Source organism: Sphaerodactylus townsendi, linkage group LG09 (genome assembly GCF_021028975.2).
Source record: "Sphaerodactylus townsendi isolate TG3544 linkage group LG09, MPM_Stown_v2.3, whole genome shotgun sequence".
NCBI classification, from domain to species: Eukaryota; Metazoa; Chordata; class Lepidosauria; order Squamata; family Sphaerodactylidae; genus Sphaerodactylus; species Sphaerodactylus townsendi.
Window position 1 is genome coordinate 23,305,901 of NC_059433.1, and position 15,822 is coordinate 23,321,722.

General features: G+C 46.8%; 1 protein-coding gene across 1 annotated transcript in view; it reads left to right on the forward strand.

Moving 5' to 3' along the window:
* The window catches only part of RREB1 (ras responsive element binding protein 1), a 165,067-nt gene that overhangs the window by 118,273 nt on the left and 30,972 nt on the right, over positions 1 to 15,822 (forward strand). Inside the window, 2 exon segments of the mRNA XM_048507893.1 lie at positions 1,738 to 1,882; positions 4,186 to 4,325. Of these exon segments, the coding sequence (XP_048363850.1) occupies positions 1,738 to 1,882; positions 4,186 to 4,325 (285 nt within the window).

Here is a 15,822-nt window from a genome sequence, read left to right on the forward strand (position 1 = left end):
ATGGCCGTGTTCTAGCAGCATTCTCTCCTGACGTTTCGCCTGCATCTGTGGCTGGCGTCTCTCTGAAGATCAGATAGATCCTCTGAAGATGCCAGCCACAGATGCAGGTGAAACGTCAGGAGAGAATGCTGCTAGAACACGGCCACACAGCCCGGAAACCACACAGCACCCCAGTGATTCCGGCCGTGAAAGCCTTCGACAATACATTGCAGGCGTGTTGTTCGTGGGACACCTGAATGGAAGTAGATGGCTGTAGGAAACTGAGCCTAGGAAGGGTCTAAGGCCCCTTCCGCACATGCAGAATAATTCACTTTCAATCCACTTTCAATGCACTGTGCAGAATAGCAAAATCCACTTGCAAACAATTGTGAAAGTGGATTGAAAGTGCGTTATTCTTCATGAGCAGAAGGGGCCTAAGATGCGTTGGTATATTCAAATACTGATTGAACACAGTGTCCCTGGGTTGATTGTTTGAATACAGTATCCCCGGTAAAAGAGCATCCCCTGTGAACATCTTACAGCATCTCAGGAAGCCGTGCAAAGTAATTTAATCCATGCATGGCTTCAGCATCTCTCTGAATTGTACAGCCCCAATCAGCCACCTAATATGCCTGTATAGTTGAATCTGTCCCTGGTGAATTAAAATGAAAGGTCTGCATTGTCAAGTATCAGCATTCTGAAGTATGGGTCCTTTTGCATTGTATGTTGTGGTTTTTCGTTTTTCTATTTCCTACCTCTCTGAAATGAGGGCTGGCAAATGGGACTTTTTAGTTTTTCTGTTGCTTACCGCTCTCAAATAAGAGCTGAAATTCTGAGCAGAGGACAAAGGAATTAAGGTGGCATATTTCTTGAGGGATGAAGGGGGAAAGAAATAACCTCATCAGAGCTCCAGATCGTGTTATTCTGTGAATAACTGTTACACACCTGTTAAATGTTCTGCGCTTTTGATATTCTCAATTACTTCCTCAAGGATTCATTTCCAAGCAGGTCAAAAGAGATAAGAACAATAGTTATCTCTTATGGGGTTGGTTTTGAGTATGGAAGGGGCAAGGGGAATTCTACTTGGCATACTCCCCAAAGAGTGCTTAGATCTGCAAATAATAACTTACTGGGGGTCCCTGGCCCAATGGAAATTCAGTTTTTTTGGCCCTGGCTCCAGTCAGGTGGAATGGGCCCATCTTGTCCAATGAAACCAGAGCCCTGTAAGACCTTAGACCCGTGGTGGCGAACCTTTGGCACTCTAGATGTTATGGACTTCAATTGGCCATGCTGGCAAGGGCTGATGGGAATTGTAGTCCATAACATCTAGAGTGCCAAAGGTTCGCCACTACTGCCTTAGACAGTTCCAGAGGGCATGTAAAACAGAGCTGTTCCACCAGGCCTATGGTTGAGGCAGCCATGATACCATCTAGCCTCCCCCTTCCACTCCTCCCTTTCCCATCAATGGTAGAATGTTAGGAAATCACCACCTTGGAGGTATTTATTGGATGTATTTATTGCTGTTGATTGTACTGTTTATATTGTTTTAGATATTTTATGTTGTATTATTATGATGTGAGCTTCCCTGAACCCGGAACGGGAGGGGTGGCATAGAAATCTTAATATAAACAAACAAACAAACAGTTTTCAATCATACAGTTTCATACAACTTAATTTTTTTAAAAAATCACATTGAAATTGGGAAATAGACTGACTTCTTTCTCCTCCGGCCCCTTCCTTTACCACCTTTCTTTTTAGACACATGAAAATCCACGAGAAGGATCCGAATGGCGCCACGACGGCAACGCCTCCCTCCCCACTGAAGCGCCGACGGTTGTCCGCCAAACGGAAACTCAGTCAAGAGCCTGAGACGGACAGGGAGGACCAAAGCCCCGCCAAAAAGGTTCTCCACAAAGCATTTTGCAAATACCTCTTTCCTGCTTTGCCTGCCATCTTCTACCTTTTTATTATTTTTTATTTTTTTATTGTATCATTTGAGTTTTACAGTTTATAATAATTTCTTCTTCATACTTTTTCGAACAATACATTTTCCCCCTTTTCTCCCTCCCCCCGTTTCATCTTCTTCATAGTTTTGTCACACAAACAGCAGTAAGTTCATTCTCTGTAGCCTCTTCTCCCATATTTCTTCATTGACTCGAGCTTCTTTGCCATCTTCCACCATTTATGCTGGGGGAGGGAACAATTTTAAAGAATTCTGCATTAAAACGTAATATCATAATGTAATGTTGTGACATGTAAATAGGTTGAGAAAGGTAAGGGGAAGTGTGGGATCAAAAATGACAGGTTAGATTTCCAAAAACCAGGCATGATGTTGGGCTGAGGGGAAAACAACACGCTCCACAGTGTTGCTTGCTTAACTTAGGCCAGTGGTGGCAAACCTTTGGCACTCCAGATGTTATGGACTTCAATTCCCATCAGCCCCTGCCAGCATGGTCAATTGGCCATGCTGGAAGGGGCTGATGGGAATTGTAGTCCATAACATCTGGAGTGCCAAAGGTTCGCCACCACGGACTTAGGCCATGTACTAAGAAGTCATGAGTTTGGATCCTATGAAAAAAATTAACCAATGGTGGTAATGTTTGCGGATTCCTCCCCTCTCCCCACCCCCCAGACCTCCAACTCCCCCCTCATGCTGTTCCTTGGTGTCTGGTGGACTTAGGTGTCATATTGGGCTGCAGCACAAAGGGAGAGGGGAAAAGTCCTGTCAGCAGAAATGTGTGGTGGGAGCCCAGCCATTAGCTAAACGTCAAAGAATAGCCATTCTGGCCCTTTTTGAAACCCGGCAGGATTGCCATAAGTCAGCTGTGACTTGACTTTCTGATGGCACTTTCTACCACCAATTGGACAAAATCCTGCCATGGATTCCCTGCACTGCACTGCACTGCACTGCACTGCACTGCACTGCACTGCACTGCCCCCCACCCCCACCCTGTCACCTGAATTAGTACTGTTGGACAGGTGTGTGGTACAGCATAGACCTGGCTAATGGTGTAGAAGTGTAGAATGGTGTAGAAGTGAAGGATACCATTGGTGGATCTCTTTCAAAGTGAAAACTTTATTACAGATACTTGATATTATTTGGGATTCCCTGTCTGTTTATTATTCATTGTTTTATTGTTGTTATTTATAATATGTATACTTTTGTTGATTAAGAGTTGTGGTTCTTTTATATAAGTGTTTTAATACTTTTTTGCATACCCTTTGGGAGAAATCTGCTTGTTTATAACGACATACAGTCCCCTTTGTACGTTCTTAGGGTTAAATCCTAAGGCCCTGTTCGGTTAGCACAGCCGCAGCTCCTCTGTCAGAACGGCTTTTTCATATGCCAAGGAGAGAGGAAGACTTTTTGAAGTATTGTGTAGATGCCCAGTTTGCTCTTCACACTGTTTCTTTGGGTCCACTGACCTGCAGGAGCTTGATTTCAGAGGTTAGGGAAGAAGTAAGGGTTGGCAGAGTGGATGGGGAGGTTCCCTTGTGCCCTCAGACTTCTGCTCCTCTTAAGATCTAAGCCATTATTCTGCGTGACAAGGAAGACAATATAAAGGTTCAGCGGGGATGGGGGAATGGAAAGGCGAACGTTTAAATAAGGTAAAGTAAAAGTAAAGTTTCCCCTTCAGTCGTGTTCGACCCTGGGGTACCACTGCAAGCAGTGATTTTATAGGCAATCCATTTTTGTGGGGTAGTGTGCCATTGCTTTCCCCGGCTATTCTTTACCCCCTAGCTATAAGCTAGGTACTCATTTACCGACCAAGAAATGGATGGATGGCTGAGTTGACCATGAGCCAGCTGCCAGGATATCTGACCCACAGGGGGCTCAAACTCCTGACCCTGTGAGTGGCAGTGCAAGCACTTAACCACTACACCACACGGCTCTCTAAATAAATAAGGACCTTGTTTAAATAAGAGCAAACATCTCACGTGTTGGTGTATGTCAGCATTTTCTGTTTCTCCTGGGAAATGTTTCTGCGGAATGAAGCCAGGCTCAGCCCTAAGCAGAAAGGCACACCATATACATTGTCACTGATTCTCATTGATTGGAATTGATCTTTGGTGTGGGCCTCTTTTCAGTAGCCTGGAGCAAAGTCATGACTCTTTGTAATACTTTACGGGATGACGTTTCTGTGTATTGAACCCGTGGCTTTTGTGTCAGCCTGGTGCAGTCGTCTTCTCTTCTGTACCCAGCAGGTTGTGGAGGACTCACAAAGTGGCGACGCTGAGAAGAAAGCGGAGGAGGAAGTGTACCGTTGTCCAGTGTGTTTCAAGGAATTTTCTTGCAAGTATGGGCTCGAAACCCACATGGAGGCACACCCAGATACTTCTCTGAGGTAAGAGATTGAAATGGGGACACGATTTGAGGTTTTGTGCAGACAGATGTTCGGTGTGGTGTTTCTTTTTAGCGCATACCTTTGCCAACAACCTGCTCCACATATCCTCCCATGTAGCAGAAGGAGGGTGTGCAGCTGTGCATTGCTACATCCATATTCTCACCCTATCGAATAAGTTATTGATGCAGGGCTGGAGAGATAAAATAAATTTGGAAAGTGGCTGGAGGTAAGACTAATTAAGACACTTGATGGAACCGAGTATGTGGCAAAGGAAAGGCATTTACAGAGAGAGATTTATTGTGCTGTTCTGAAATGAAGAAGAGGAGTTTGGATTTATATCCCTCCCCTTTCTGTCCTGTATGGAGACTCAAGGTGGCTTATAAGCTCCTTTCCCTTCCTCTCCCCACCACAGACACCTTGTGAGGTAGGTGGGGCTGAGAGAGCTCCAAAGAACTGTGATTAGCCCAAGGTCACTTGGCAGGAATGTAGGAGTGCGGAAACACATCTGGTTCACCAGATAAGCCTCTGTCAATCAGGTGGAGGAGTGGGGAATCAAACCTGGTTCTCCAGATTAGAATCCACTTGCTCTTAACCACTATACCACACTGGAGATCTAGCGTAGTGTAATAGTTAAGGTGTTGGACTAGGAGCTGGAAAACCCAGGTCCAAATCCCTGCTTGGCCACAGAAACTTGCTGGGTGACCTTGGGCCAGTCACATACTCCCAGCCTTGACCCTGCCATGTATCTGGACGGGAGACCTCCAAGGAATATCAGGGGCGTGGCACGGAGGCAGGCAGTGGCAAACCACCTCTGAATGTCTCTTGCCTTGAAAAACCCTACGGGGTCGCCATATGTCATCTGCGACCTGATGGCAAAAAAGTAAAAAACGAAAGTAAAATGAAGACATTGAAATAATGAGTTATTAAAGTCATATTTTTTTTCTCGTTTTCTGCCTTTCCCCTTCTTACAGACAATAAATTGTCTTCGTTTCTTCACGTATGTTTGGGGAGCGTTCAGTGCAGGTTATACAAAGGCTGTGTGTTTACATTAGAAGCTGCATGGATTCCCAAATTAATGTGGAGTACCAAGAAGCATGTAGACAGCTGAATGCTTCCGGGCCTGGGTTACGTCCTCTGCCGGAAAAATTTGGTAACCAGGTGGTGAAGAGTTCTGAGCTGGGAGAGTGAGCTGCCGATTGTCAGGGTGTGCATATGCACGTACAGGGAGAAATCTCATTGTGAAATGCTTCTTTAGACAAAGCTGCTGCACTGCATGTAGAGAAGCAGCATGTCAAGGAGGAAGTGGGTCAAGCTAAAACCCTCCTTCTCTATTCCGCTATTTTTTTATGTGTTGGTTTTTTAATGCTAGAAAGCATCAAGAAATGTGACATCTGCACCCTCTTCACACATGCCATCTGAAGTACTCCAGTTACTTCTGAGAGCCAGCGTGGTATAGTGGTTGAGAGCAGTGGACTCTAATCTGGAGAAGCAGGTTTGATTCCTCACTCCTCCACATAATCGGTGGACCAATGAACTGGATTCCCCGCTCCCACACATGAAGCCTGCTGGGCGACCTTGGCCCAGTCACAGTTCTCTCAGAACTCTCTCAGCCCCACCTACCTCACAAGGTGTCTGTTGTGGGGAGAGGAAGGGAAAGAGATTGTAAGCTGCGTTTAGACTCCTTAAAGTTGAGAAAAGTCACCTCACTTTGCTGCGTACGTAGTTCAGACCTCAAATCTAGAACGTGTTGCTAACTTCAACTATCCTTAACCTTTCTGGGATCATGCCAGAGGTTAGCTTTGTTTGCTGCAGACAAAATAACCAAAGGGTCTTGTGGGAACTTAAAAACACATTTAGTGCTCCTTCAGCTTTCATGAGAGCCAGATCCCACTTCATCAGATTAAGTTGATTTGGCAAGGAGAGTTACACTCAGAATTGCACTCGATTGCGGGGAGGGAGCTACTACACAAAGAGACCAAAAAGGCCAGTTTCCCAGGCCAAAGTGGGCTACGTTGCATTGCAGAACATAGCTTAAAGCCAGCCCTGGCAAAAAGATGAAGTGGACACTCTGATTCTACAACTGTTGATGAATAGGCAAACCAGGAGGAATCCGAATTGTGTACGTAAACATGTAAGGAGGAACAACTGCCTTGTAGTGAGCCAGCCATTCCAAAACCCTACTGCACCCAAGTCTAATAGTTGAGGGCTTTCCGGGCTGTGTGGCTGTGGTCTGGTAGATCTTGTTCCTAATGTTCCTGCAACTGTCGCTGGCATCATCAGAGGTGTATCTCTGAAGATGCCAGCCACAGATGCAGGCAAAATGTTAGGAACAAGATCTACCAGACCACGGCCACACAACCCGGAAAGCCCACAGCAACCAGTTGAGTCCGTCCATGAAAGCCTTCGACAATACATCAAGTCTGATAGTATTAAATACTTGCAGCTCCTTGCTGGAGTCTCCCTTTGAAATTTTTTAGTCAAGTACAGAAACTTTCAGGCCAAATACTGAATGTCTAAAGACATGGCAAGGCTCTTCTCAGTAGTTTCTGACCTTCCTGTTTCAAATTTGTGTCCATTTATTCTCTTGTGCAGAGCATGTCCACTGTCTGTCCTCAGAACCATACTTCATGATGGCATTTGGTTTAAAAAAATTGCAGGGCTCTAGTTTCTGTAGTAGAGTATGTGACGTTTTGCAGCATTATATTCCCCCGTGCATCCCCTTCCAACCTCTTATACTTGAGACATACAGAGGATGAGGCTGGGCAAATAGCTGATTGGATTAGCCGTAGATCTGTACCTGAGCGCCTCTAAATGGCAGAGTTGGTCCCTAGGCTGTTAAATTAGCAATTTAAATCCTAGGGCAAAGTTTAAAAACACTCCCATTACCTTGCTGAATCAGCCACTTTTAAAATGCAAAATCTGTGGGGTTTGGGCACCTCCTTTGTTTACACACCAAAGAACAAACAAATGCTTAATCCATCGATTAGGTGAGAGAGAGATGCTCTTTTTTCTTTCTTTCTCGACAGGCTGGCCCTCTCTTTTGATGTAAAACCTTTAAATTATGCATCTTTGATCATTACGGCCAGGAGGTCCCTCCCTCTGGGGTGGTTGGGGAATAATAGGGGCCTTTGTTAAATTGTCAGTGGGCTGTGTCACTTAGGCTCTTACAGTGGAATTAACTCTTCCCTGTTTAGTTTCTCATCCCATTCAACTCTGGGGAAGACACGCCCTAATTAGCTGCATTAGTTAGCTTAGAGTCAGGCTGGTATCTCCTCTGTAGCCATTATCCTCTGGGTAGGAGGCGCGGACGCTGTCCTTTTCACTCCGGTTCCCCTCCTACCAGGATTATTTTAAGGCTGCGGTCTTCTTTGTCGCCCGCCCCCGACAGCAGGACTCCGGCTATTTTGGTGCATTTATATGAAAGTGATGATATAATTAGTGAGCTGGGAGGTTCCCCACGACCAGTAGGGAAAACAAGCAGTCTTACACACTGGATTTCTTCTCTGGAAACCCTTGTTACTTCGTTGCTGTTTCCGTTGAGAGAACTATAAACATTGGCTGCCTCAAGGCACTTCGGGGCTTCGGGAGCAGCCTAGTAGGAGTGCCAGGGAAACAGAGAAATCCACGGTTTCCTGCAGAGCATGGTGTTGCGGCATTAGGTTTTAATCTTGCTTTTCCTCTAAAGGAAGATTCTGTTACTTCGTTTCCTTTGTTGAACTACTAAACAGGAGGTGGTTAGGATAGCAAATCATGAAGCAGTGAACTCAGCAAATGCACCATTCAGTATCAAAATGTTTCTGCCTGAAGAGAACTATCTGCATGTCCTCACTCAAACCTGGAAAAACTGCATTCACAATTTTTACATTTTTGGTTAGTTAGGTTTAAAGTTTACAGCACTCTCTTCCCCCCTCTTCTTCATGCATTTCATGGCTCCGTGATCCTACTAGTTTTTTTCTTTCTACACATGCTACGTGAATTGCCTCCACAGCAAGGGTCTACTTGAGGCATCTGAGGCAGTGGGCTGTAGTTTATAGAAGTGTATTCTGGAAAAAAATGTTGTTAGTGGGGTTCTGTGTGGTTTCCGGGCTGTATGGCCGTGTTCTAGCAGCATTCTCTCCTGACGTTTCTCCTGCATCTGTAGCTGGCATCTTCAGAGGATCCTCTGAAGATACCAGCCACAGATGCAGGCGGAACGTCAGGAGAGAATGCTGCTAGGACACGGCCATACAGACGGGTAGCCACATAGCACCCCAGTGATTCCGGCCGTGAAAGCCTTCGACAATAAAATGTTGATAGTCTATAAGATACCACAAGACCAGTTGTATTAGGCCCACCCTGAGCCCTGCAGGGATAGGGCCTGACATGAACTGGATGGATGGATGAATAAATAAGACTTCTCTTTATTTTTGGCAGAAAAGACTAAAGAGCATAACCCTCTGGAATGATTGCATTCTGAATGGTTGATTTCTTTCTGGTGGCATTCTGCCATAGATTGATGTTACTTGCAAGCAGTGCAGGACTCTGGTGGGTGACCGGCATGATAATTCACAGGACTGATTAAAAAAAAACCACATATTTTTTAATCTCCCCCTTCCTTCACAGAGCACAGAGTAGCTCAGGTTGCTTCCTCCCCTCCTTTTATCATCACAATAGCCATCTCAGGTAGGTTAAGCCCTCCAATCGCTGTGTGTGTCCAATCATGCAGCTCCACAGGTAAGACTTTGGCAAAGGTGACAGCAATTTTCCCCAATTTCTATCTCTGACTACAGACCTCCCACTTGTCCTGATGCTGTTTCTAACGGTCTGATATCACACACACACACACAATCACACACACACACACCCACACACACACCCCATAACAAAATTATAGGGTGCTTGGTGGACTCCTGTGGAAGGGACAGGGGAGAAAGTCATGCCATGCAGCACCTGTGGATGATTGGATGCACCCCAGTCTCTGGGCCGAGGTCACGTGCCCACCACATTCGTTTGTTCCCTAGCAACTGCATGCCTTGAGATGATTGGATGATTGCACCGAGCCTCATCCACTAGTAGGGTCCACATTTGAAGGTGGGCAGTCGTCATGCTTGAACTGTGGAGGGAGTATCAAAACAAAACCCCTTACTGTAGGAATGCTCCCTTTAATGAGGTACTTTCTAATTTGGGGATTGCAAAACACAGCATGAGTAAACCAGTTAGCAAGCATTCAAGGTGCCCACAACTCTTCAGGCAGGCTTAGATGTGAACTGTTTAGAAACAGATATTGCTCGGCCAGGCTGATGGTTACCTGACTGAGCAAGAAAAAGATGCTCACGCTGGGGAAAGGGCAGAATGCTGGTGCAAAAAAAAAAAAACTTTTAGAAAAAAAATACTATTTTGGAGCAGCTTTCCTTTCATAGCTTTGCTAGGGATGGAAAATGAGTCTTGGCTGATCTAGTGTGTTGGCATCAGAACTAGGAGCTGTGGGGAGAGAGGAGTTAGCTGTGAGAACCGTCCAGCGAGTGATGCAGGATTAAGAAATCTGAAGCAGTCGGATAGTATGTCTGAAATACGTATGTGCCCAGAGAGGGCATCCCTTATATGAAACTGTGTGGGATGTCTGCTGGTGTTGAATGGCTTGCTGGCTTTTGGGACTGGAGAAGGAGAGATGTGCGAAATGTGCTGCCAAGGGAAACTTTGGACACCCTCAAAGAGGTTGGTAGTAAACCAGGCAGCGGGTCCTCCTATCAAATCCCTCCTTTCTTGGGTGTTCTCTATGCAGAAGGAGCAACCCGCCACCCGTGAATGATTTCCAGTCCCTTGGGGGGGGGGAGGGGGGCGTGCTGAACTTGACTGTAGGCCAGGGACAGCCGCATAAAACATTGAAGGGAGTTCACTGTTTTATGCAGCTGTGACTTTGGCCTGACTTTTATTGTCATGTGGATTCTCTCTCCTGATTTATATTTTGTCCTGTTTCCCCTTTCACCTTCTCTTGCTCCTTTTTTTTTTAAATTAGGTGCCACATTTATCATAAGCTAACCTGCCTCCCTCTCAAGCTATGGCAACTCCCCTGCTTTTAATCTGTCCAGTCCTTCCTTGGGAGGCTGTACTCTGAAGGAAGCTGAGAGCCCGTGGCTGCTTCCCGATGCAGAGACATTCGCAGCAGCAAGAGAGCATCCGTGCTGTGCTAGATCCTCAGTTCTTCCCCCCTATCCTCTTGTGTCCCCTCCCCTCCTCTGCCGCATGCTGCTGGAGAGCTTTTCACCAGCTTAAAAAAAAAGACCGTAGTGGTGTTCTCATAGATCTCACAGAGTGGTGTCAGTGTATTGATCTACTGCCATTTTTTTTAAAGCAGGCAAAAAGCCTGCTGTTGGTGGAGGAAGAGTGGAGGCCATGAATAGACAGGAAAGAATCGTGGTTCCCGGTGTGGGTGAGGAAGTTTGGAAATCCACTTTGACCCCGATCTTCCCAGAAAGGTTGGAGTAAAGCCAATCTGGACAGATCTCTGGGAATCACATGTCATGATGAACAGCACACAGGTGGAAGAAGAAGATACATTTCACAGCGCCCTGCTCCAGTTTAAGAGGCGGCTGGAACAAATCCTCCACACAGAGGTCGCCCGAGCATTGGATTTGAATAGGGAAATCCTGGGTGTAAAGTAATCTCGTTGGAGTTTGCTATCCTTCACCACCACGGGGCTAACTTTCCGTTCTGCCCACTGCAGGCTTCCTAGAGCAGGGAGCGTGTCACTGCAGTATTTTCTCAGCGCACGATTAGTGGGGGAAGAACTGTTTAGTCATGGTGAGGGCGCTTTTCCTGAGGCTACAGATTCATAATATTTATATGCGATGAATAACTGGCCTGTTGTCCTGCTCTCTACCCGTGGGCCAGACTCGCAGCTCTTTCCCAGTGACATCAGAGCGCCCACTACAACATCGGCCGCTCTCCCAGCAACTGTGGGGATTAGTGCAGCTGTTTGACAGGCCCTCTCTCTCTCTCTGAGGCCTGCCTGCGGAGACAGAGGAGGGTTTTGTCCAGGAAGGGGAGCAATGTGGCAAACTGGCTGGTGTTAACAAGGACATAAACCAGTGCACGTTTAACAACGGTGAACAATGAAATCCTTTCATCAAGGAATAATTCTTTTGCTTTAAAGTGCTGGCTGGAGTTCCTTTTATTTCAGAGCTGGGCGGGGGGGGGGGGGGCTCCGTCCTCTGCCTTGAAGTGGGCTTGGTTCCTTCTCTTTTGCAAACAAAAGTCGTCTCTTAGGTTAAGAAAATAATTTCTGTAGAAGGAATTTAATCGCTGTGCTTCTGTGATGTTTCCGTGTAAATGATTAAGCCTGGCTTTTGACTTGCACACATACAATTTCTGCTCTGCATCTCCCCCCCCCCCCCCCGCTTGTGGTGCTGCTACCACCTGTGTTGGGTTTCTTTTTGCCTTTGACAAAAAAGGATTGATACAGGTACCTCCCCTCCCCCCCCCCCCCCCCAAACAGGCACTGACACAGGTCAAATTGCAGGCCAAGTTAAGCATTTGTTGATGGCTTCTTATTTTAGGAGAGTTAAGTATGCTCTTAATCTGCCACTTTAAATCAGTGCTTCCTCGAGATTCTTAAATGTGCCTACACTGAATGGGTTGCTGTGCCATTCTAAACAGCTCCAGTGCTTCTAAGTGCATTGAAGCCAGCGATAGATACAACTGGGCTTCCAGTTGCACTGTGTGAACAGAAAACTAAATACTTGCCTCAGAGAGTGGTGGAGTCTCCTTCTTTGGAGGTTTTGAATCAGAGGCTGGATGAACATATGTTGGGAGTTCTTTGAATGTGTGATGCTGCATTGCAGGGGGTTGGACTTGATGGCCCTTGGGCAGTGGTGGGATCCAAAATTTTTAGTAACAGGTTCCCATGGTGGTGGGATTCAAACTGTGGCGTAGCGCCAATGGGGCTGGGCAGGGCATTCCTGGGCGGGGCTGTGGCAAGGACGCAGCCGCTGCGCCGGTCCTTGGGCGGGAAACGAATGCATGCAGGCGCAGGCTGCCACGCACACCGGGTTACCTCCTGCTAGACTGCTTCAAGTTCTGCGCGCTACTATTGAGGAGCGGAGGAGGAGCGTAACTAAGGCAAAAATCACCAATTAGTAACCCCCTCTCGGCACACACAAATAATTAGTAACCTACTCTCGGGAACCTGTGAGAACCTGCTGGATCCCACCTCTGCCCTTGGGGTCTCTTCCAACTCTGATTCTATAAAACCCTTCATAGGGGAAAAACAGTTACGCTACCCAAAAGAGTGGCGTAAGTTTGTCCTCCCCACCACCGGCATCCCTGAGGCGAAAGCCCAGTGGGAGCCAGCTAATGTTGACTTCGCCTCCGAGAATGGGCCAGGATGCTCCTGGTTGCTTCCACTTACTAGACCTCCACAGGTCACTTTGTATTTTGCCAAGTCTGTTTGGCAAGCCCAAGTTAGTTTACCCAACCCTCCAACTTTGCAAGTTTTCAGCTTCACAACTCACCTGCATCTCTCAGAACTTCACTGTGCTCATGCAACGGTCCTCATTGTGACTAGATAGAGAAAAAGGTGCTGGAGAGAAGGTTGAAGGTCTTGGGTGGAAAGCCATCGTTGAAAACAAACGTCCTTGGCTCGTGGGGGCTGTTTCAGGTGTTTCCGGGTGGCAATTTCAGGCTAGCTTTCATTTCATTTTTGCATCTGCAATCATGACAGTAGATGTGGAAACCCTGTGATAATTCTATATTTTCATCCTCCTTAGTACTTCCAAGGTCCCTTCTCTGTGATTTGCTGCATGTAAATTTTGACTTGTGACCCTGAGCTCGCAGGTGTCTAGATTTCAGTGAGGTGACAGTGACATTTCATGAACGAGAACAGCAGCAGGGCAAACCTGAGCCTATAGCTAGCTGTAGTCATGCTGATGCCCCCACCCATCTGCCATGGAGGAAAATGAGTGGGGGGGCATGTACTTGATCCAAAGACTGTCTACCCAGATCTCCTACCTCCATTGCTGTCTACCCTGCAAGGTCCCTTTCTGCAGGCATTTCCAAGAATTTCTGAGCCTTCTGACTCTGTTATATGGCTTCATTAAAATATGCTCCCACGGTTCACATAACTTGCAAGCGATTTCTTCTCCCAAGGGCAGGACAGGATGGTAGGTTGGCAGATCCTCCCAGACTCGTGTGTGTGTGTGTGTAAACCTTTAATGGCATAATTAGTACAACAGCAACAATGACAACACCAGTGTAATAAATACAATCTCCAATACAGTTACGACGGTTTGCTAATAACAGAGCACAAAAATTTAGCCAATGCTTCCAATACTCTTGCAGATCCACAATCCAACATGGTTACCACAATTGATAAATCAGTATACTCAATGGGGGTTCTTAGCCACAGGTCTAGATATTTATTTCTAGCTAAGCTGTGTAACGGGCAATGTAATATCACGTGTTGGATTGATTCTTCATAAGCTGAACTGCAGGGACAAAGTCTTTCATTAAAGGGCACTTTCTTGTATTCTACCCTGAGTGGTAGCTGAAGGGAGAATATTGCACCTGGCAAGAGTCAGAGCTCGTCGCAGTTTGGGTTCTAAAACCAAATGGAAATATCTGGCCATGGTATGCGGTTTTAACGGTATGCCCAAGTTCAAGGGAGAGCAACGTTTGTTTGCCTGCTGCATCAGGTAGCTATACTCGAGATCAAGTAGGGGCTTTCCCCACTTACCTTCTTCTGCGTGCTACTCCAGGAAAGTAGCGCGGGGTCCAGCGGCGCTCCCCACTTGCAAGGGCGGCAACCACGCAGCTGCCCCAACGCTGCCGCTCTTGCACCACCTCAGCACGCGTCATTCCTGGTGCTGAAGAAATGGCACCCCGAGAGCGCGCCAGGAATGACGCGCGCTGAGGGGGCGCGAGAACGGCGCGTGGGGAAAGCCCCATAGTCTCCTTTTGATGGTTAGCTTTAAGTCATCGGCATTCAGTAGGGCCAGTCACTGGTATATAATATTTGGGGGAAATCTGTGGGCACCGGTGGGACTTGCGTCAGCGTGAAATGCAACCGTTTTGGGCATAGTTTATATTTCTTGAATTGCTCCTTTAACGGGTTGGTCAGTGGAGTACTATATCAGATGCCGCGTCCTGGAAACGGGGATGATATGAATTGCAAAATGGGTGTTGAACTCAGCCGTGCCTACCAAAGGAAGAATCTTTTTCAAGCCACATGATTCACTGGGAAATGTTGTGTAGAATGCCTAAGGGGGTGGGGGAGCACACAGCTGTCTACTGTAAAAGCAGGGTTCAAAGAAAAGCTGATCATTATTTAAATTCCAGCAAAGGCTGTAAAAATGAAAGTGCAAAGAGTAATCCCAGTGATGCAGGAAGCAGTTTTATGAAGTCTGTGGTCCCATCTCAGACGTGGAGCGCGCAGTGATTGCGTTAACAGTTTCCTCTGGCAACAAAGTGGAAATAGAGCATTTCTACAGTGGACGTTCCCTGGATGAGCTTGAAATGCTTTAGGTCTATTGTTGGGCTTTCGTGAACCTGCTTCCAGTGCCCTATGTGGTCCTCTTCTTTCCATTTTGTTACGTGGCAGCACTCTCTTCAGTGACACATGTGAAATCCAATTCACACCTTACAGAAAGGAGCAACCAGAGGCGTAGCTGGGCCAAACTGCGCCCAGTGTGCATTCTCTATTTTCCGCCCTGCCCCCCCCCGGGCCCCCCCTTTCCCCCCTTTCCCCCCTTCCCACACTTACCTTAGTTACTTTCCTTTTTCTAGAACTTTCTCAGGCTGCAAAAGGCCTGTTCACAGTAAAAATAGCCTGATGGGAACTATACTTCCCAGGAGACCTTGTGAGCCCCAAGGTCTCCTGGGAACTGTAGTTCCTCAGGCCGTTTTTACTGCGAACAGGCCTTTTGCAACCTGAAAAGTTCTAGAAAAGGGAAAGGAACTAAGGTAAGTGGGGGGGTGCCATGGGGGAAAGGAGGAGGGGCCTGGGGCGATTTTCTGCGCCCCTAGGCATGCACCCAATGCACGGTGCACCCCCCCATCCCCTTGCAGCTCCGCCACTGGGAGCAACATGTGTTGTGACATTCCCCTTTCCCTATGTAATATCCGTGAATGCTCACTTTTGGAATATGGGAGAGAATACAAGAAACAGCAAGTGGTTCTGATCAATTTTGAAATGTAATTCCCCCCATTCTTCAAAGCAAAACCCCCGTACACTGTGAGGGTTCGTTGGATTGTTGCTGTGAATGGAGACAGAGTTGTCTTGGAGCAGATATTCCCAAACGTTTTGAGTCACGGATCACTTTTCAGGAGAGAAATTTGTCACAGAGCTCTATCCTTGTCCTTATGCCAAAGGCACACATGTACATTCTTGGCTGTTCTTTTGTAACTGTATTTTTAAGTTAGTCTTCTATCGTGTATATGGCAAAAGCCAAACTATTTTTTGAATTCTAAATAGCCTTCTGCAAGTCTTGCCAGCATGCGGGCAGGGAAGGTGCAGGCTGGCAAA